This window comes from Thermobia domestica, chromosome 4 (assembly GCF_964235325.1).
Source record: "Thermobia domestica chromosome 4, izTheDome1.hap1.1, whole genome shotgun sequence".
Classification (NCBI taxonomy): domain Eukaryota; kingdom Metazoa; phylum Arthropoda; class Insecta; order Zygentoma; family Lepismatidae; genus Thermobia; species Thermobia domestica.
In genome coordinates this window covers 11,448,396-11,471,681 of record NC_137457.1, presented here as the reverse complement: position 1 = coordinate 11,471,681, position 23,286 = coordinate 11,448,396, and the positions used below count along the sequence as shown (strand labels likewise).

The window sequence follows — 23,286 nt, the reverse complement described above, 5'->3', positions numbered from 1 at the left end:
AACACTGTTCGTTCTTTAGAAAGCGTTACAAATTAACGGTCTCGTTTCCGGCTTACTCTTCAAACGATTCCTATTATTCAACTTACTTTAAAACGTATTGAAGTATTTGTTGGAATATTGTTCTCATTCTTCATCAAAACAAGATGCGAATGCAATAATTTTGAGATGTTAGTTTGTCCAAATTGTGTAGTCTTTCTCCCTTAGAAATTAATGAAAAATATGTTCATGTCGTACAATTTGAGATGTCATTTAACAAACAGAAAAACTGTAAAATCTTGTCATTATACGGCTCATTATCCCTATATATTTAACATTGTTGACATAGTTTTTTTTATTGCTAAAATATCAAAAGTTATTTCAACACTACGGCCCTCTAATGAAAAAAGAGTTTCCTCCAAACAGTGAGAGTTAAGGTTAGCTTGTCTGCATTGCGTGTTTTATACATGGCACATACCGAACTACCATTAGTTATGAATTTAATATTAGCGTCTAGGAGTGTATTTTCGAGATCAATGTGGTACCACATTCTCTTTCGCTCTTCGAACAGCTGTGATGCAACATGAAAAGTAGCAACTGAAACATTACATAATTCTGCAGTACATAACTTAGTTCCGTAAGGCAGAATTCATGCAGAATTCTTTGGCAAACATGTGTCTCCATTGTGGTAATTAGATATCAAATCATGTATAGGTCCGAGGGTATTAAATATCAAAAGAGGCGACCAATTTCATCATGCTTTTCCTCTAACCGCAATATAACTGTTCTACTTGTGATGATGGTGGCATTAGCTTAGAATATAGCATGATTGTCTGTAATCAAGATCCACATGGTTACCTAAAATTACAACACAATAACAGGTATAAATTAGACCAGTGAGTTTTAGCACTGGAATAACTAGAAACTGAGAAATCGTAGGCCACAGATAAGCAAAGACGCCGTCATATTTCACATTATGTGAGAATACATTTAGCATCACGTGATTCTTTGCGCGTTCACAACGCACAAACAAGAGCATTGGTTTGAAATAAAAGAAACAACGAACGATGAAAGCACCCACAAGTTATACATATTGTATATTTGCGGCACGATTAGTTTCGTTCTAAAACATTATGACTTTTACAAGAAGTTTGATCCATGCATGTTGAACATTGAAACTTATGTCGCTCTGGGCTAGGATTCCCGAGAAAAGTTCTCCGATGCATTACTTGATTTCCTCTGTCAGTTGCATCGCAGCTGCTTCACAGTACTGAGTGACAATACACTTTAATCGTCCGCAAGTTCAGCTAATGAGAAACTTTTACTCACCACTGGCCTTCCTTGTAGATGTAGTTGTATCAATTAACTTAGAACCTATACCTCCTTATAAATCTAACAAGGTTACCACGTTCTTCACACTTGTATACCATATCCGAGTCCAACAAATTGTCCTCTTTTGAAAGCAGAGATGCTGCATATTTTAGACTATAAACGTTTGCTTAATTCATTGCATACTAGAGTTCTATTACTTCTCACATAGTACGAAGCTTACTCTAAACCAACATTGATTGGAACTTACTAAATTTAAACAAGAGTATTGTTTCTAACTTCATATGTATCATTTAAGTTTACAAGTACTTTATAGTTCTAAATAAAACTTAAAAGATCGATACTTTATTATACTTTGAACCTTCCCCAGATCCTACATCCAACCTAAAATTTCACCTAGTGCCAAAATCATATATAAGGATTCACTTTCAGAATTAATTTACAAATCTACCAAGCGGTTGCTTATATTCTTTTCGGATAGCAATTAAGGAAAGTGAGGGCAATTGTTAATTCTATATCTTAATGTCTGTTCAATTTATGTATATGAAAAGGATTAAGCAGAACGCATTTACTAAAAGAAGAACAGAAACTGCAGAAATTCTTAAATATTAGATTCTCCTTGAAGCATAAGTTGTACGGATATTAAGGGATGACAGTAATAGTCTGACGAGATACAAGTAGTACTGGAAGAATAGTAGAAACCCAAAATAAGCTAGACCGTGAATGCTCTGATAGGAAATTGCAAACAACGTGACAATCCATTCCGAACAATCTCCTGAAGTCAACACTAATAGATGGGACTTTGTAGACTGGCATTAACTGTTATCTGAGAAAAATCGACTTAACTACTTCGTGGATTCGTAAATAATATCTATTGTTCAAACTTTATCCACGATATTACTACATGACGAAATTTAAGGTTGGCCGTGGCATGCTAAAATATTTCAGTAAAATATTTTATTAACCTAAATCGTTTTCGTTTTATTTTGATTAACATAAATGTTCTTTAAAGTCGATGAGTCCATTTTAAAACACTCAATAATACGAACAGTTCCAACGATCTTTGAAAAGAGCACATCTGAAAGATATTCACATAAAACTTTCATCTTTTCTAAGTTTTATGTTCAAATTCACGTTACGCCAGATGACAAGTATTTAAATTAGATAAAACATAAACCTATTATATATTTTACTTCATTTATGTGAAATCAAAACTTTTGAAATAAATTTTATATATTCGATGCATATACTGTGCATCTTTCACAAAACAAAAGTATAAAACTTTTCAATTTAATTTTAGATTTTTTAACCTTATCTCATTTATACCTCCTTTGATTTAAGTTCCAATCAGAGAGGTAAAAAGAAGAGAACCAGGAAGCCAGAATGCCCAAAAGTTCTGTTTTGTTACAGGGAGATTGATGATTAGTTCTTAGATTGAAGCAACTTTACATGTGGTCGAATAATATTCTATGAAAACAAAAGTACTCATGAAGGTTTGGCCACATAGTCGTTAGTAAATATGGGTCTGAATCCTTACTCTTTATGATTAATGAGTCTGATTTCATAAAATTTACCAAAAAAGAAACTTGCCTCTTCTGAATATTGTCACCATTCTAGAATATCCTTCAACATCACCACTTAAATCTTAGATCCTTGCGGAAGTAAGAAGAGCTACCAACTTCCCTCGCAAATTATAATATATTTACTTATTTCCTCTTCGTATATCTGAGTTGTATACTGAAGAAGTTTATTCCTTTCTTCTAGCAAAACTTTCTCTTTTTCTATTATGCTAAAAAGACAAGGATATTGTAGATACTCTTGTATGGTGGTAATTTTTACCGTGTTATTACAACGTTTGTAACACCAGGCGGTGGCACTAAGAGAATTACCAAGCTATTGACAGTAAAGAAGTATAATATATGTATTTAAAAAGGAAGATATAAATTAACATACGTGCTGCTCCCAAATTTTGAGCAGATGCAAATCCTACATCAGGTACCTCTTCGTCCTCGTCATCAATTCCTTTATTCTTGCCCTTACCACTATTGCCTTGTTCTGAAAAAATCACATTAAATTTAAATAAATCCATTGCATAAAATGGATTTCATATTTGATATAGATTATAACAATCAGTATAACAGAAAATAGATGAAAATATAGTAAAAGTTATAAGGAGTTATATTATTTATTTTTTATTTTGTGTTTAATGTAAAAGTATGCAATTTTCCTAATGGAGAATCTGATGGTAATGTTGATACTAAGAAATAAAAGAAAATGGAGAACTCAAGAATACCCAAAGAAATAGTGTTCGTCTATCAAACATTTAACTTGGAACTAACCAGGGAATCCACGCACCAGAGGTGAACGCTTTACCACTGAGCCACAGCGGCAACATCTCATATCATGTATGCAGTGAATTTGAGGTTTACATTAATAGCAGTCAAGATGTTGATGTTCATCCTAAGGTACACAATATATGTAGTAGATGATGCTGCACAACATTCGTTGTCTGCAAAGGAATATCATTTTTATGGATATAGTTAACATAAACAACTTTACAAATCTATACCGCATCTATCTCATAATGAAACAACACACAACAAAATTATTCCGAAGGAAGAAGTGAATGCTATAAGGTTTAAAGTTTGTGCTTGAAATTTATATCAAAGACGTTAGAAGTCCTAGTTGTGATGTAAATAGTTAGTAATCCAACTTACTACCATGATAATATATGTGAATATTGAATTCTGAAATTTCAGTGTATCTTAGCAGTGTAGATAAATTTTAGTACACAATTTCATTGAAAAAACGTATAGTAATTAACTGCACATTAGAGGCGGTTATTCCTAGCGCAGCAGAGCATAGTAGATAGGTGGTACGTTGGGATGAATTTTAGCTTAGATATATGCCATGTAATGTTACCTACGATCTCATAACCAACATACGTACTGTCCTTAAAATAAACTTGTAATCTTATATTCTAGTCTTACTAATTCCCTCTTTGTATGTATTTCCACTGCGAAGAAATACAGGACTAGACAAAAAATCTAAAACACTTAATACAAGACACGTAAGTTTGGCCCTCAATTGTACAACACCTGTTGCGGTTGCCGATAGTTTTTTTTCTTTCTTCAATATGTCGTGTGGATGTCCCTCTTCCGTCAGCAGTAACCAGTTCATTTGTGAGTGTCGTGGTGTAAACGTGGTGCGGTAAAATGAGCAACCTGACAGACTTCCAAAGAGGCATGATCGTTGGTCCCCGTCTGGTTGGAGCTTCAGTGGCAACAGTGGCAAATATTGTGGGGATATCGAAAGGCACTGTCCAATGTCACGAGGACACACAAGTCATGGGCAAACGACGTCTGCAAAGCACAATAGTGGTCGAAAGACAATCTTGTCATATAGGGACCGGAGGGCAGTAAAAGGGTTGAAGCAACTAAAAAGAAGACCGCTGCAATGAGGATTATGTCTGAACTCAATTCAGGCCTACAGAACCCGGTTTCGTTGAAATCAGTGCGACGGGGAACTTCATAAAATGAGAATTCATGGCATTACCGCTATCCCCAAACACCTGGTGACAGCAGTAAATGCGAAGAAGGTTATCCAGTGGTGCAAGGACCACAAGGCGTAGATTCATGAGCAGTGGAAACGCGTAATGTGGTCCGATGAATCGAACTTCACCTTGTTTCCAACAACCAGTCGTGTTTACGTATGGAGGACATCGTCGCAGGCCTATGATACAGACTGTCTGCTCCCAACTGTAAAGCATGGGGGTGGTTCTGTTACAGTATGGGCAGTGACATCGTGGTTGTCTGCAGGTTTCATCATAGCCCTGCATGGAATGATGAATGATAAGGCGTATGAGGCTATTTTGGGGGACCAGGTTCTACTCATGGCACAAATATTATTCCCTGATGGTGATGGTATATACCAAGGTGATTTGGCACCCTGTCACACTGCAAAAACAGTGAAATCATGATTTGAGTAGCATGACCAGGAGCATGACACCTCTTCTGGGTCTCACAATAACCAGATCTGAACACCATTGAGTCATTGTGGTCGGAGTTAGAAAGGTGTGTTCGGTCTCATTACCCTCCACCATCATGCCTTGAGGACCTGGAGCATGTTTTGGAGGAGCAATGGTACAAAATTTCACACACCACGATTCTTGAGGTGTATACGTCCATACCACGATGGATGCATGCTGTTTTGGACGCAAAAGGAGGCCCCACACCATACTAGGTATGATTTTCCCACCTTTGTAAATGTCTTTGATTTTTGTCCAACCCCTGTATGTTTTCTCACCATTCTCCTTGAGAATTTTATATCCTAATACAAGCAAGATGACGATTTTGTCGTGGACAAGATTGTGTCTCTGTGTTTCCACATGGTTCCCCACTTTCCTTCAAAGTTTTCATTCCACCATTATTTAATCGTCATTCGGGTGCTTTTATCATCTGCATCACTTACCCTAACAGACGTAATCATGGGACGTTCAACCGAGACATCTTTTCATTTCATCTTTGCAAGTCAAGTAGTGTGTTTTTACATACATAAAACAAAGTTTACCATAGCAAGGTCCAGAAAATTGTAGGTCCATTGCAGTCCTCTCCAGAACAGGTATAACAGAACGATAACTTCAGGTGATTGGACAATGATACGTCGAGTACGGACCTAACCCTGTGCACATAAAGTGTCAACTACTTAAGGAATCCCTATTATCTTCGTTGAGGGTGTAGCCTTACGTTACCGACCACCACCAAATATATTATCCACATTGTTAGGAACTCAAAATGAATTAAATTAAATGTCATACAAAGTCAGTGTAGATCCTCGCAAAATATCTCCCCATGTTGGTAATGTGTTCCCTAAAGTACAGACTTAGTGTTACATCAGAATTACGAAAGCAACAAAATAATACACGAAACAAGCTGATATTAGGTACAAATATTCATATAACCTAGTGATTTAGTATGTCTCATAATGGAAAAAAATATTATATTATTTTCAACCTTGAAAGTATGTTCTCGACCACAGAGTCACTAAACCAATTATGAAAGTTATAAACGTTTTTCACACTGTTATAATGATGAGAAGTTCCTTCCTCAATTGCATAAAGCAAACATACAATTCCTAAACAGCTACTTTGTTTGCGAGTAAAGTATATGTTTTCTTTTATATTCTTAGGTTTGCAACGCAGGTATTTATATTTTCATTCAAAACTTTTGTAAGGAGTTGTTTGTGCATGAAATTTTAATTAATACTCCACTCGTTTAGTGTATCTTGTACCCTGTAAGAGTATGCAATGTAATGAAAAATTTTTCCATACTGTCAAGAAGCCTACACGCCAGTGATTGTCATTTATCACTCGTTAAATATACGATTTCTAATTTCAGTTTGTATTAATTACAATCTGTTTTCTGAATTTACTTTAACTACGTATCAATACAGACTTTATAAAGTTCTGACAATGTAAGAAAATTGAACTACGAGTTACAATCATTTTAAAACTATTTTGTAGATACAGTACTTATAACAAATTTTATAAATTCGTTTAATTTAGTATGATTACTCATTAATGTGCAAATTGACTTTACGTGCAGTATATAATTTATTGGCTCAAGATCTGCATGACTAATAGTTTCGTGAGTAGTTCTTATTAAATCAGATCGGAAGAAATGTAAATAACAATGGACAGATTTGTTGATTTTGAGTTTAATTCAACTATTGATATGGAGTTCATATGACAGTTTATGAGAGTTCTATAGCCTAACATTAGATCCGCAATGTTTTTTAAGTTTTTCAATTTAGATATTTTTTGTCCGAAAATGAAACAATCCAGAAGAGTAATTAAAAAAGGAGAAAAAATGAATAGAATAAAGCTGAATGAATAATTGCTATGTTAATTAAGGCTTTAACCGAATTCCTTTACTTGCAAATTGCCCGATATGCAAAGAATTGTTGTGGTGTGAGCCAAGTAGTAATTGACGATTTCATTAAAATAGGCCAAGAAATGTTAAAAACATAGAAGCAGATGGTACAAAGTTATATTCAATTCGAAAAATAAACATCGGTAAGATCTCATTCATAACAACAGGTAATTAACTACTGATAATCAAATTGGATCAACCCTCCGTTTATAACACGATATCCACTCTTATATACTAGCATATTGCAAACAACCCTGGTTAAACATTGAATTCAGAGTTTTAAGTAATGAAAAAATGTATTATTATAATATAAATGGGTGCATAAATTTCAATTTGCGCGAAACTAACACTAATTAACCAGAATGTGCTCCTCAGAAGCAGGAACGCCTGTTAACAATACGGAAAATAATAACATAGTAATTGTATTGATGTTTTTGGCCAAATATGTGTAGGTTAACAAATAAATTATCTGATAATTTTCTCACTCTTTCGTGGGTCAATCCCAATGTTAATACTTCATTCACTACTAATATACATTAAAGTGTTAAATTGTGTTTTCCTAAGATTAGTGCCTGATATTAAAACTTACTTCTTGGACAGTCCGGAATAGGTATACATGTAAGATTATTGACACTTAGAAAGACAGTATTCTCCATCTCACAGAAACATCCAGGGATACAAACATTCACACATTTCTTATTGCTTGAAGATGCTTGGTCACAATAACTCGGCTCGCAACCAGTTCCACAGGGCAAGTACTTCTGGCCCTCAGGACAAGAATCTAAATAGTCAAATACAAAAAGTGTTATCAGGTAATATATGCTAAGGTCGTGTTTTACAAAGAAAACAATAACAGTATATGTGTATAATTATTACTGAATTTAAAACGTATATTGTAATTTTGAAGGTATAAAAATGCAAATGCTTTAAAATTGAAATTATGACAATGGGACACTTGTGTGAGTGGAATGTTTGTTCACGGGATGGGAACAAACCATAATAATTATATATGCTAGGCAGTGAAACTATAACCGCTACCAGGTTATAGAAGGATTTTTTGTGGACACCCTGTACATTTCGTGGAAACAGTGATTATTATTTTCGATTTATACTTTATTCTGCAACGCACATAAGTTCTTTCTTTGGTGGGAATTGCTTCTTTCCCACACAATTGGACAAAGAAGTCTTTCATCGTTTTCTCATATATATATTTAAAACATTGCTTTTGCTGAGAACATTTCAGTAAGTGACTAACCATTTCAGTGTTTCTTCCTGACTCATTATATACACAGTATATATTCTGCAGTTATTGGGAACTGAATTAAGTGCTTTCTTTAATCACCTATGGAAACATTACAATAGATTAGAGAAATAGGGCTGACCAGATGTCCCAGTAGCCAAAGTGGCACCAACCTCACAGTTTTTGCAGTCCGTTATCTGTACTTTCTCACGCCAGTGTTATCGCCGTGTCTAGTGCATTATAGGCAGTTGACTAAAATTTAACATAAATTGTTTTCTATATTCTGTTTGTATGTGCATACAGGTGAGTTAACTGAGTGATTTTTGAAATGAACTGCCAACACTTTTCCGTTGACCATTGCAACCCGTAGTTTGAGCTTGGATGCTCGAAGAGTTCGACTCCGGTGTTCTACGCAGCCACCACGCACTTTGCGTTGGTTAAGTTTTGTGAAGGGGCACAAGCTATTTAGCCGGTGAAGGACGATTTCTTACGGCTAGCCCCAACTAGTGAAATCCCAGGTCCGCAGACCTTGTGCGTTTAAAAAGTTATATACGCGCCCTCCAATATCAGTATTCAATTGTGGAGACCTTCTTTTCGTTTATTTACTGAAGATTTACCTTTACACTGCAGGACTGTTCAGCGTAACAACTGGATTCATCGTGGGACGATCCAGACAACTTTTCCCCAGTGCTAATCCCCCAAGTGTGTCAATGGTGTGAGAGAAGCATTTACAGTGAAATCCGAATCATAATTTTATATATTTAAAGGGCTATCGCGCACTGAAAAGTTAAAGCGTGATTTCAGCGACGAAAATTATTATATTTATCTAGTGTTCAGTGTTGTGTCCATTCCTCTTCGCTTTTTTTAAATAGTGTTCTAATAAATAAATCTAGTGTTATTTAATCCAGTGTGTTTTCGTTGTTTGTATGAGTGCTGTTTGTGTGCGTTATGGTCTGGATTACCGTCTGATCGTCCGGGAGGTTTTCGAGACGAGACACCCGAACTTCTCGGCGCCTAATACTCATCTCATGATTGAGACTGACGAGCGATTTGGAAACAGTTTGTAACCTTTCTTGGAGAGGTTCTTCATCGTCCTGTCCAGGTAAGTTAAAGTATCAGGAGTATACTTATTGGTAGTACCACGAGCCACGGACAGCGAACAGAATACGGAGTGGTTACAAATAAATGGCCGCCCGAACAGCGACTTGACACCCAGTTGGTTACAAAATAAATGTTCGCCCGAACAGCGCCCCGAACACCAGGCGATTACAAATAAATATTCGCCCGAACAGCGACCCGAACTCTAGGACGGTTACAAATAAATGGAAGCCCGAACAGCGACCGAACTCCAGCCGGTTACAAATAAAAAGCCGCCCGAACAGCGACACGAACTCAGGCGGTTACAAATAAATGACGCCCGAACTACCGACCCGAATCGAGACCGTTGGTGCTCGAATACTTGTAAGATCAATATTTTAATATATCATTTCTCTTTCAGCTCAGTATCAGGAATTAAAAAAGAAAAACTCTTTCAGGTGATTTTAATCATGTTTTTGTGATAGTCTAGGTTATTTTGTTCAAGATGGCATACAACGAAGCAGATTTGTTTACTAAGATAAGTTTACTTTTTAAAGAGAATATTGACAGATTAAAAAAGGAAAATAGAGAGAACCTAGCTAGATTAGAAGGAAAAGTAGATGAGAATAAAGAAAATTTTGTTGAATTACGTCAAAATATAGACGCTTTACGGGACGTGTTTCGTGAAAATAGTCAGCAAACGGAAAATGTTGAAAACAAAATACCGGAATGTGAACCACAGTTACAGTCAGATGTTCCTACTGAATACGAAACAACGGAATTTGAACCTCAGTTAGTAACTGATATTCCTAGTGTAAACAAAACATTGGAATTGGAACCTGAGCTAGAGACTAACACTCCTAATGAAAAGGAAACGCAGGAATCTGAACTCCATTCAGAGACAGGTAGTCTAAATCAACCTCGTAACAAATCTGGCAACGATTTTATCTATTCAGGATCTAGTGACGCCGCTTGTAGTAGAAGTAGTGAAATTCACGAACATATGATTGTAGACGACAGAGGTCGTAAGCGCACAACAGCTGTCACTAACCACAGAATAGAGAAGCACAAACGAGGTTATAGTTATAGCAATAGGCAAAGAACGCAGACCGGAGCGTAAACAATACGAAATTTAAAGGGAATCAGAACCGAGAGCGCATACGAAAGAATAACAGATACAAAAGAAGTCGTAAATCACGGCCACGTAACCTGAGTTATCACAAACTAGACAGGAACCGCAATTTGTGTGACATTAAGCATAGATTTGTACATAGAGTTAACCGCTGTAGGAATAGACGAACAAACCGTAATTATCAAAATAGAAATAGTAATCATAGGAAAAAAAAAGTAACCAAGACTTTGTGTGTTGATACAAATTTTTCTCCTCGGCGAGCGACGCATTTCTAAGCGATAAACATGTATTCATTTTCTTCCTTTTTGCTTTTAGTTTTGGCGATGCAGGGAAAAAATGAAAAGAGAACTACGCATTGTTTTTAAACTCCTTTTGCTTCTAGCTTTTAAGTGTTCAGCAAAGAGCAGATAACACGTTATTCTTTCTTTATTTTGATAAGATAGTCGCTGAATTTTTGACCACCTGTGTTTATGGTTACGAATAACGGGTGATACACAGCTGATTAATTCTTTTCCTCTTTTTGTCTTTGCTCCGTGTAGCACTTCATACCTCAGTCAGCTGTGCATTTTTGTTGCAAATTATCACTGACTTACTATTAGTTTAATGTCATTAATTTTTCTTGTTTTCATTTCAGATGTTTGAATTTAGATTTTTTAGTAAATAATTAACGTATCACATACGTAGGGGAATTGCATCTTAAAAGCAATTTGAAATCTTGGCGCGATTTCCGTAACCCCAGCTAGTGGGAAGATATTTTGACCTTATAACATATTTCTATTGTTTTTCATTTTAAAAAAATCTTTTTAGAATCCCTTCCCACTTTCCAAATTTTTAAACATGTTATCATACGTATAACTCACAATTAATGTTTGATTTTCTTTTAGATTTTTTTTAAATAATGCATCGAGATGCCCAGGAAGAGAAATTTTTTAGTTATTCATTATATGTACTTGTATATTTGTGATTAAAACTTAGTACGTATTCTCATGCGTAGAACATGAAACTTTGCAATTATCAATGTTAAATTTCTTTTTTAGTGTTAATCTTAGATTTTCTACCTGCAGTAATCCATAATTATGTGTATTCTTAGGTTAGATTTTTTGAGTATATTTTGATGTCTAGTAACTTTTCAGTGAATATTTTAATGTTTATGAACCGTAATTTTATTATGTGTATTTGTATATTAAGGTGTTATTAAAAAAATCAGAAAGTTATATTGTAGTCACAGTATGTCCCAAAACTATTTGGAATTTAGTAGTAAAATTGTTATTGTTATGGAGGATTTTTTAAAAAAATCAACATGGCCAAAGGTTTTGGATAACGAACCTTTAGGTTTCAGCCATAACAAACAGTATGGAGGATTTTAGAAATCAACATGGCCAAAGGTTTTGGAATACAAATCTTTAGGTTTCAGCCATACTGCTAATGACGGATGATTTTCTTCAAAAATCGACATGGCCCATTATTTATGAGGTTTCAGCCGTCTCAGAAATATTGATATAGATCCCGAAAAATAAACTTATTTTCTTTCCAACAGCATGAAGCCATAATGTTTTATGAAAATTACTTTGTCGATTATTTCGTATGCTCGATGACTGAATCTTAATGCGTTAATAAGACCATTTTGAATATTTGTAGTGAATATGCCTAAGGAAGCTTGTTACAGCTGTTTTGTAGGGAATTTTATCTTGATGTTTCAGACCGACCAGAGAGTTGTAATGTCGTTGACTATATTCTTGTTTGTATCTCATGTTTTTCTTTTAATAGGTCTCATGTATTTTGTCTTGTAGAGACATTTTACGGTGCTACTAGAGCATTTGTATTTTGTGTGTTTACACATCTTTTCTAGGTGCAAGACGTATGTTATGTTCCAGGGAACATACGCGTAGTTTACTGAATATTAATGTTTATATTTCAGTTTTGTGCAGAAACATTTTGTAAGTGCCTATGGTTGCAGGCCTTTTCTCGTTTCTAGTTTCGCCTCGCAGGTGTCGATGGCATATTTTGTGTGTAAGTACGTGTAGTATTACACATTTTCCCACCTATAGTTTTGGTCAATTTATGACGTAATGACCGTTTGTTTTCAGGAATGTTTGGACGAGCGAGTCAACTTGCTTGATTCAGACCTTGAAAAACTTGGATCAACACTGTATAGTTTTCAACGCTTTATTAATAAGTTCTTTTGCAGATAATACCCATATGTTCTGGAAACAATACAATGTTTAAGTTTTTAGAAGTGAACAACAACCATTATTCTAGCCCTACGCTAATAATAACTTTGTTTCAGAATAAAACCATTTGTTGTATTGAGCATTATTGAATTAAAGTCTCGATTTTCACGACGAGCAGATGGCATTTGATCTTATGGCGTGCCAAATTTTCTTCATACATGTCAACGAAATCACAATCTCTTCTTTGATATGCAGAATCATGCTTATTTCTTGGAATCACTATGAACGTCATCTTTGACACTTAAGTTTATTTTTTTTATTTTTGAAAAACGATTTTTCGTTCTCTTCTGCCAAACAACACGAGGCACAGTTTACAAAAAAAGGGACATACAGGCGAAAATCTTATTTTGTTTACATATTGTCAGTTTATCATGTGTTTACATTTCCATTCATTTTATTTTTTCTATGATTTTCATATTTTTCAAATATATTGTAGTAACATCGAAACTTTGATAATAATTTTAGTATTTTAATACGTTTAACATGTTTGCTATTTACATATTCATTCATATTCTAATATTTTAAATACAGATATCAGTATATTTACTAATTTTATTGAGATATCTGATAATTCTTTAAGTCGATGTTTTCTTGAATAGTTATTGAGTGTGCATATTTACTTCATATTACACAAAATAAAGTCATCGTAACGGAACACTTAAACATTTTACAAAAAGTATTTATGTGTTTAAAAAAAAGCATTTAAATAGCCCTATAACGTATTTACTTCATATTATATCAAATAAAGTGATCGAAACGGAACACTTAAACATTTTACGAGAAGTATGTGTGTGTTTAAAAAAAAGTAAGAATTTTAATAGCCCTACAAACGCTTTCTGCGAACTTTAAAAAAAAAGTTATCATACAGGTGCTTAAACCATACCACGTTTCTCACACCAGTGTTAAAAAAATCTCCCCTTCTCCCCTCATCAAGTTATCGTTGGAGAACCATGGAGGATACTCACACAGGAAGACAGCATGGTTTCAACATGTGAAGAAACGTAAGATAAGGAAACCCAACTGCATCAATTGTTCAAGAGGATCTTATTACTTCATGGAACACTTGAACTGGACATTGCTCACGCAGGAAACTCATCATGTTGTAGTGAGTGAAGAAATGCTTTAACTATTTTAAATAGCCCTTTTTCAGGTGAAAAACCATTCATCGTTTATACACGTAAGTCTCACACCACATGACAGTGTTGCCAACTAACTGATTTTAAAATTTTGGTGAAAAACCTAATTTTATTCATACTTCGTCATACGGCCAAGGGTTCTCAACCTGTCTACGTGTGCACTTGACAGGTCGTTCCACTTTCAGGCGCCATATATAACCGCTACCAGGTTATAGAAGGATTTTTGTGGACACCCTGTATATTTCGTGGAGACAGTGATTATTATTTTCGATTTATACTTTATTCTGCAACGCACATAAGTTCTTTCTTTGGTGGGAATTGCTTCTTTCCCACACAATTGGACAAAGAAGTCTTTCATCGTTTTCTCATATATATATTTAAAACATTGCTTTTTCTGAGAACATTTCAGTTAGTGACTAACCATTTCAGTGTTTCTTCCTGACTCATTATATACACAGTATGTATTCTGCAGTTATTGGGAACTGAATTAAGTGCTTTCTTTAATCACCTATGGAAACATTACAATAGATTAGAGAAATAGGGCTGACCAGATGTCCCAGTAGCCAAAGTGGCACCAGCCTCACAGTTTTTGCAGTCCGTTATCTGTACTTTCTCACGCCAGTGTTATCACCGTGTCTAGTGCATTATAGACAGTTGACTAAAATTTAACATAAATTGTTTTCTATATTCTGTTTGTATGTGCATACAGGTGAGTTAACTGAGTGATTTTTGAAATGAACTGCCAACACTTTTCCGTTGACCATTGCAACCCGTAGCTTGAGCTTGGATGCTCGAGGAGTTCGACTCCGGTGTTGTACGCAGCCACCACGCACTTTGCGTTGGTTAAGTTTTGTGAAGGGGCACAAGCTATTTAGCCGGTGAAGGACGATTTCTTACGGCTAGCCCCAACTAGTGAATTCCCAGATCCGCAGACCTTGTGCGTTTAAAAAGTTATATACGCGCCCTCCAATATCAGTATTCAACTGTGGAGACCTTCTTTTCGTTTATTTACTGAAGATTTACCTTTAAGCTGCAGGACTGTTCAGCGTAACAACTGGATTCATCGTGGGACGATCCAGACAACTTTTCCAAAGTGCTAATCCCCCAAGTGTGTCAATGGTGTGAGAGAAGCATTTACAGTGAAATCCGAATCATAATTTTATATATTTAAAGGGCTATCGCGCACTGAAAAGTTAAAGCGTGATTTCAGCGACGAAAATTATTATATTTATCTAGTGTTCAGTGTTGTGTCCATTCCTCTTCGCTTTTTCTAAATAGTGTTCTAATAAATAAATCTAGTGTTATTTAATCCAGTGTGTTTTCGTTGTTGGTATGAGTGATGTTTGTGTGCGTTATGGTCTGGATTACCGTCTGATCGTCCGTGAGGTTTTCGAGACGAGACACCCGAACCTCTCGGCGCCTAATACTCATCTCATGATTGAGACTGACGAGCGATTTGGAAACAGTTTGTAACCTTTCTTGGAAAGGTTCTTCATCGTCCTGTCCAGGTAAGTTAAAGTATCAGGAGTATACTTATTGGTAGTACCACGAGCCACGGACAGCGAACAGAATACGGAGTGGTTACAAATAAATGGCCGCCCGAACAGCGACTTGACACCCAGTTGGTTACAAAATAAATGTTCGCCCGAACAGCGCCCCGAACACCGGGCGATTACAAATAAATGTTCGCCCGAACAGCGACCCGAACACCAGGCAATTACAAATAAATGTTCGCCCGAACAGCGACCCGAACTCTAGGACGGTTACAAATAAATGGAACCCCGAACAGCGACCGAACTCCAGCCGGTTACAAATAAAAAGCCGCCCGAACAGCGACACGAACTCAGGCGGTTACAAAACATTATGCACCTACATCAAGTAATGCCTATCCTGTATTTGGTCTAAGTATATTGTTTCAAACCTATTATATATGATTATGAGACTCGTTCTTATATTCAGATATATATTTTGAAGAATATTATACACTTTTAATTATATTCCCATATCAAACTGGACGTACCTCCGTAATCCACAACAACATAGTCTGGAGCATCATCGCCTTTAAGTTTTTCCACATCTGAAAATAATGTCAAAATCAAAACTATAAAACGTGCATTTAAGTCGACATAAGTTAGAGGCGAAATTATTATGCACGTGAATATATACAGAAAAGTAAATTGTATTCAAACTTAATTATATGGTAACCAAACAGGCTGAGATTGCAAAATGTTAAGAAATTTACATAATTGCTCCAAGCTTGATAGATTTCTCGTTCTAAACATCAAGATTATCGATAAGTCTAAATATGTTGCTTAATGTAAGAACTGTATATTGCTACCCAGATTTATCTTTGTTAAAAGTATTACGATCGATAATACACTCTGTACCACAGCAAAATTGTCAAATTATAGACAATGAGTTATTTTGTGATTTTTAGAATGAATAACGTTATCGATTACGAGGAAGGAAATCTAATTTCTTGCAAGAATGATATCTTGCGTTCAAAATATTAAACGGAATAGCTAATATTAATAAACAACTTTATATTGATGATCCCAAAATAATATATTTTCGAAATCCTTTTCAATTAAATATCTGCATGCTAAGCATACTTTTCACGAAAGATTTTAGCTAAATCCATCACTTATATTTCCATCAAGCTATTGCATTTTATTCGATATACTTAAAATGTTAGCAAGCCTATCGAATGTTTGAGTTTTGTGCTTATCGAAACTTGGAGGACGACTTCTATCTTTAAGTTACCAAACAATTTCTACTTTCATGAATTTCAACCAAATTATGTACTCGAGTAGAGTATTTTTTAATTCTTTGTTATTAATTGCAATGGTCTGAGATTTATTTCGGAATTTTATCTTACTCGTTTTCAGTTGATAATCTACTGCTTATTTGCTCATATGAGAAATTTGATCTTTTGTCAGCATATCTGCTGTAAATATTGTTAAATGTTAATTTATTTCTCTGCTACGTATTGTTATTTATAACTGCGATAATTCTGGCGTACTCTTGGTGATTTCGAAATGATTCTCATTTACTTTATCTCCAACTTGGTACCTCTACACGTAAATGCATTTCTACATCATCTTGCATAAGATGTATATAATATTGTGGACTCGACGTAACAAGCTTACATTGTCTCTACAATAAGTATTTCTAGAGCTAACTTCAGAAAATAAATTTCATAAAGAAACCAATACAAGTACTTTAGGTAATCATCAGTTTTGGTAGAACTACTTCCATCCCTTGTTTAACTGTACACTGAACTGTTTGTATATATCTGACACAGTAAAATACATAAAACTGCTGATCAGTTATTAATTCTTACATATGTAAAATGTGACAATGTGAAATTATATTCTTACAACTTAAACATAAATTTCCATACACTTATTCGTATAAGGCATTTACTGATAAAACTGCACACCATGGTTGAAAAGCATATTTTCTTTTACATTTGATAATAAACTGATTTTAATATTAAGTCAACAAATGTACACATCAATATTTACCACTCAACTCCGTGATTGTGAAGTCTTGTCCAACGGCTAAAACATAATGAAATACATTTTTTATATACTTATCGGTGGACTTGTATACTTCAAATTCTAATTTAAAAATTTGAAAGTTTAGGATTTTTAAAACAAAACAAGGAAAGTCCAATAAATGTTCCAAATAAAAATACTGCCATATTAAAAATTATTAATTAAATATCTGAACTAACTTCACAAGGAAACACTATAATATTATTTCGCCTTTTTCGAATTTTATGCTATAAACTTCACAGAAACTTTCATTACAATTGAGGGGGTCAGCGCAACAGTAATCTAACCCACATCTTTTAAAAACGGAGAAAAATCAAGCTAAAGTTAAGCACATGTGGTTTCTTGTACAATATTCCTAAAGCAAGAACAAGTGGTTGAATGTGCCATGTGACATATGGGGACATATGTGACATAGCTCAAAACCCCCTAATGTTGGATAAGTCACTGTGACGCTGGCATGTAGAATGTAAAAAAAATTAGAGGTAAAATATTGCAGCGGGATAGACCGCTGGTACACTTTAAACATGGAGTATATACCAACAGGTTGCTATCAAAATATTATTATATTTTTGTGCTTCTTTACTTTTATTGTTTTCCTTTTTCTACCTTTTATTATCTTCTTATTTTGCACCTTTCTTTTTTATCCAGTCTACAACTACCGATACATAACTATTAGGCATATTCTACAATGTCAAGAAACTTGTCATTCACATCTTGTTCTCTCTCACTCTTTTCGGTTATGGCAACTAAATCATTATAACAGGAATCATATATAGGAGGAACATATTAAAGTAACTCTAATAAATTCCTAATTTTCTTTGGATTTAAAGGACGTTGTTTGTTATATTTCAGCTTAAGAATAATGATATGCAGCTCAAATGAATGTTTCGGTATTCTCTTGTTTCCTTTAAATGGACAGACAAAATGAGGCTGTTCAATGTCGTAGTAGCAATATTTAATGGCAGACTCCCACGATTGTTCGCATGATACATGTAAAACTGATATGCGACTGAAAGCAACAGATTGGTCGTCTGTGGTGACTTTGTGATTAGTTATTTTTTGGCTTAAAGTTTGAGTACTGACCAAATTATCTTGTTGCGTTTCAGTTACAACGAACTTTCTTGTACCTGTCTTTGTATCTTTTACAAGTGTTACAAAGTCTGCAGACGTATACACATATTTTGCAAATGCTTTGTTTTCTCTATGAGTGCAAAGTGCCTATCACATGGTAAATAACTGTGTCCAGGTACAAGGTACTTGTGTTCAATATGTTTAATCAACTTTTTGTGGATTGTTTGCAAACAAAAACACACTAATGAGCACAATATTTGAGCAAACATGAAATAATTTTCTCAACACCAACTCCAGTAATATTTTCTGTCCATACATACATTTTCACATTACCTAAAGTGCAGTCATGAGGTCAGGGCTTAATACTACTCTCTGAAATTTTATTTACTCTCTGAAAGTAATTGACACATCTTGTAGAATTTTCATATTTCCACGAATAAAGTTAGCAATGCCCCCTCCCCAGAAACAAAATCGTAAACGAGCCAATGGTTCTGAATGTTTCTCGGTAAATGTATTCACTAACTACATCTGACTAATGATTTTCTTTCATCCACGTTATATAAACTTTATACATCTTCCTGATGTTTAAATTTTCCTATAAATATTTTTTGGACTGCACACGCTCGACAATAATGAGAGTTACGTATAGGATAAATATTTATGTGTTAGATTACAAGATTTGCTTGATGTTTACTTGTTTTGTTAGATCTATTTGTATGCTTCCCACAACCGTCTGCTTGTGGTGTTCCTTTGTCTTTTTTTGGTACTTTGGTTTTACCAGTTTTACACTCAAACAAGGCGGGATTTCGTTTTAGGGAAGAAGTTTGTATTTTATTAAACAACGTTACGAGGTGAAATTGGTCTAATCTTCCTGGTGGACTGATAGTTCACCTCAAATGACAACAGATGGCATCATAATCTCATTTTTGTATCTTTTGGGGTTAGACCACTGTTGGACTAACCCCCTCAATTGTGAAATAGCTATTAAAATCTAATTACATTATTCATTGATCATTCTATTCAGGGGATAGTATATAGTACACTTATTAGAAACGAATAAATGACGGACTAGGAATGATGTAACATGAACATGATAGATATTCGAAAGAGAGAACAGCATTCAAATATACATATAAAGTAAATGGATATACTTCAAAACAGTGTAGAATATCATATTAATAAGTTATTGGTTGAAATGTTATCATTAAAGCTTTTATAATGGTTTGTGGAATAACGTTATAGTAGTCAACACTTATAGGAAATATACTATTATATTATTCTGCATAAAAGATGTCCTATTTCCGTTTATTTTACCTTGTTAGAATTTACAGATTGGACGGACAATAAGAAGTGTTCAATTTTACTTGGATTCTCCTGCTACTATGTCGCAACGTTTAAATGTGTGTATAAGTGAGCACTTTAGTATTCCACAATATTTTTGATTACCCGGAAACAATGTTTATACCATACGATGGGCACGATTTCTTGAAATTACGACATAATCACTTGCAGACACATAAGTGAAATTCATCTCATAATGTATATAAATATATGACATTTCTGCCGGCAGTATTACTGAGCTTTCGGCTGTCACTGCTGAGCAGATACACTATTGATTATACTTTTAGGACCATTCCCGCATATATACAAACGTCATGGTTAACAATGAGATAATCGATGACATAGAAATGATGCATGAAGAAACTCGTGCCAACATTAGAATCGATCTAAAGGGTTATGGTTTTTTATAAGTGTGTTCACGTATACAACTCGTTCCCTTCTGCCTTGCCATATAACTCAAACTGCATTCTGATCATTAACATAGACAATGGGAGATTATACTCCGTCAATTAAGCAACAGTTACAAGACAGTTCTGAGTGGCAACTCTCATTAATGAAGGGGGACCTGAGACTTATCCGCCCATTGTTTCTCCTTCCCGGTGTGGTTTTTGTCACGTTGTTTGAAGACTATCATTACTTGAATACTGTTCATTGGAACACACGCAACACACTCAATAGTTTTATTTTCGCTATTCAGAAATCAAAGAAGTCCTTCACTTTACATTATCTCTATCTGTTCAGTTCACTGCACGCTATCGTCCTGCTCTTAGTCATGTGGTATAAAATTTTCCACATTACACTGTCACTAAAGCAAAATCTTGGATCATAGCCTGACCGTCGCCACCCCAGATATCTTAAGTGAGTTAAGTTGAGAAATATATGTACATATATAGCACAATAATACAGTACACGTAATAAATTGAAGTGCAATTTGAAATTTTATGGATAATGAATGTGAGCAGTCTAAATGAGACGGATGATTGCTAAAAAAGAATAACTATAAAATAAGTAATGAAGTAAGATCTCCGTCATCACTAACTTCCTTGCCCAAATATCGAAACACGTAACAAATAAAAAAAAGATGTATTAAAACAACAAAGTAGAGGAGTAATTGAGTAAACAAACAGAATAAAGAAAAACTAAAGAAGTCAAGAAACTAACATAAAGTAGAATTGAGAATTGACTTCAAGAAGCATATGAATTATAGCACTAAAAAGGTCAGAGAGAGAAAAAGAAATATAATTAAAAAAACAAATTTTTAGAATAATAAGATATAATACAAACGAAATGAACTCATCCACCTTATGACAGTGAAAGGTACACCTTGTCTCAAAAAGGTTGAGCGCATTCTTTATTGCTGTTTCGAGGCAAAAATTTTCTAAGTCCAACTTCGGGTATCTTCGGGAAAAAGTAAACCAGGTTCGAACCTCGAAGCCAACCTTTGCAATCGGGAAAAATCTTGCAGATGTGTTTTTCTTCTTTTAAATATAATAAGACTTGTTACCAATTATATATAAAAAAGCAACATTGATTGAAATACTTAATGATACAATATTTCGAAACTGTATTAATGCCAGCACATGCTTGTTTGTCATTTTGCTCTCCATACTTAATGGAATATTTAGATACGTAAACGAATCTTTCCATATGTAAAAGAATGGTGAAAGTTAAGACATAGAACATTATTCTCTCCTGAGTACTAAAATAAAAGTCAAAGTAGAACAAAAACAGCGTTTGCAGTGGATATGAATGTAATTATTATCTTAAATACTGTTATATATCGCTAGAAGTATTATTCGTGGAGCGCTTGTGTTAGCTCAGTGGTACGCCGTCGGATTTCTAATCGTAAGGTCGAAGGTTCGGTTCCTATCTGAGTCAATGTTTTTTATGAAATTCTATTTTCCTTAATGCATGAAAAATTATATAAAATAATTACATTAAAATACGTCAGTTGTATATATATAACATATAATCATTGCAAAACATAGTGATTATTATGTTTAAAATATAACAGGTGTTCACAGTACGTTGGTATTCTATGATATATGTGAATGTTAAATACAAATTAAGAAAATAATATCATAAATAAATTATGTAGTGTATTTATTTGCAGCTATTTGGCATATAGGGGTTACTTATGAACTTTCGTATTACAGCATGTCATTGATATTCTTGAAAAATTATCTGAGGCATAAAAAGAGGATATAAACAGAGAATCCAAAGTCGGAACGCTCGCAAGAAATTCATGAACCCCAAAGGTCACGTGAGCAGACTGGAATTGTCCTAATGAAGCATGCCACAGCAGAAGGTCTTTACATAGATTTTCAATTCAATACCTGATGCAATGTGGAACTGGTGATGCCTTTGGTCGCTCTTTCTCACTTTCTCGCTCGCTCACTCTGTATTTATATATATGAAAGTGGATGTATGTGTGTGTTTCGACATAATTCTGATATGTCTAGAGCAATTTCAACCATATTTCTCACAATCTGGAAAAGAGTACTGTCCAGATATATATCTAAAATGCTAGAAAAGGATCGATATTAGTATCGAATCCATAGCTTCGTGGTTGCTTAGGTAAACAGTTCTACTTTCAATTCAATTCCAATTAAGCTCCTATTAGCACCCAGGGTGGTTACCTAGCGACAAAAACATATCGAAATCAACCAATATTAGAGTCGAAGCGTAAGTTTTCAGTGCCGCATTTCCTATTAGTCCAACTAGGCCCGTGCCTAGAGGGCAACATATTTGAAGAGCACAAAGTTTAAAATTTTAATTTTTTTCGTATGAAAAGTTAAACAAATCGAGAGCAAATATACTATTTCATGAGCAGTCCTCTTTTACTATTCTAATATATTTAATGATAGCGTAAGAAATCTGAAAATAATTCAGAACATGTTTCCCATTTATTTTTTGTTACGTAATTGTAGCTGTAGCATCTAGTGAGTGGTATTTAACTGCAATAAATTCACTAATTAAGCATATTCGAATTAAATTTTATTTGTAAGTTAGGGATCAAGGGACGGAGAAATGTGTAGTTATTGGGGGCGCCGAGAGCAAAAGTGCGTAGGGACGCCGAGCTTCTAAATGCAGCACTGTTCGCTTAATTAATTGGTAGAAATTTTAATGCCATTTAAGACCAAATTTAGTCCTAGCAGTAGCAGTATCCGTTTGCTGTCCTAGGAGGAATGAAACAGACTGACATCAAAATTATAAAAAAAGACCTACATTAGTGTCGAATCTATAATTTTGGGGGTCTCTTA

At 34.6% G+C, this 23,286-nt stretch overlaps 1 protein-coding gene across 8 annotated transcripts in view; it reads right to left on the bottom strand.

The window, feature by feature from the left end:
* LOC145683716 (uncharacterized) overlaps positions 1-23,286 on the bottom strand; it is a 143,880-nt gene that overhangs the window by 36,234 nt on the left and 84,360 nt on the right. For all 8 annotated transcript variants that reach the window (XM_081755171.1, XM_081755172.1, XM_081755177.1 and 5 more), the window contains 4 exons: positions 17,579-17,614; positions 16,072-16,128; positions 7,825-8,016; positions 3,259-3,360 (listed from right to left, as the gene is read on the bottom strand). In XM_081755171.1, coding sequence (XP_081611297.1) covers positions 3,259-3,360; positions 7,825-8,016; positions 16,072-16,128; positions 17,579-17,614 — 387 coding nt within the window. The remainder of the gene's footprint in view (positions 1-3,258; positions 3,361-7,824; positions 8,017-16,071; positions 16,129-17,578; positions 17,615-23,286) is intronic.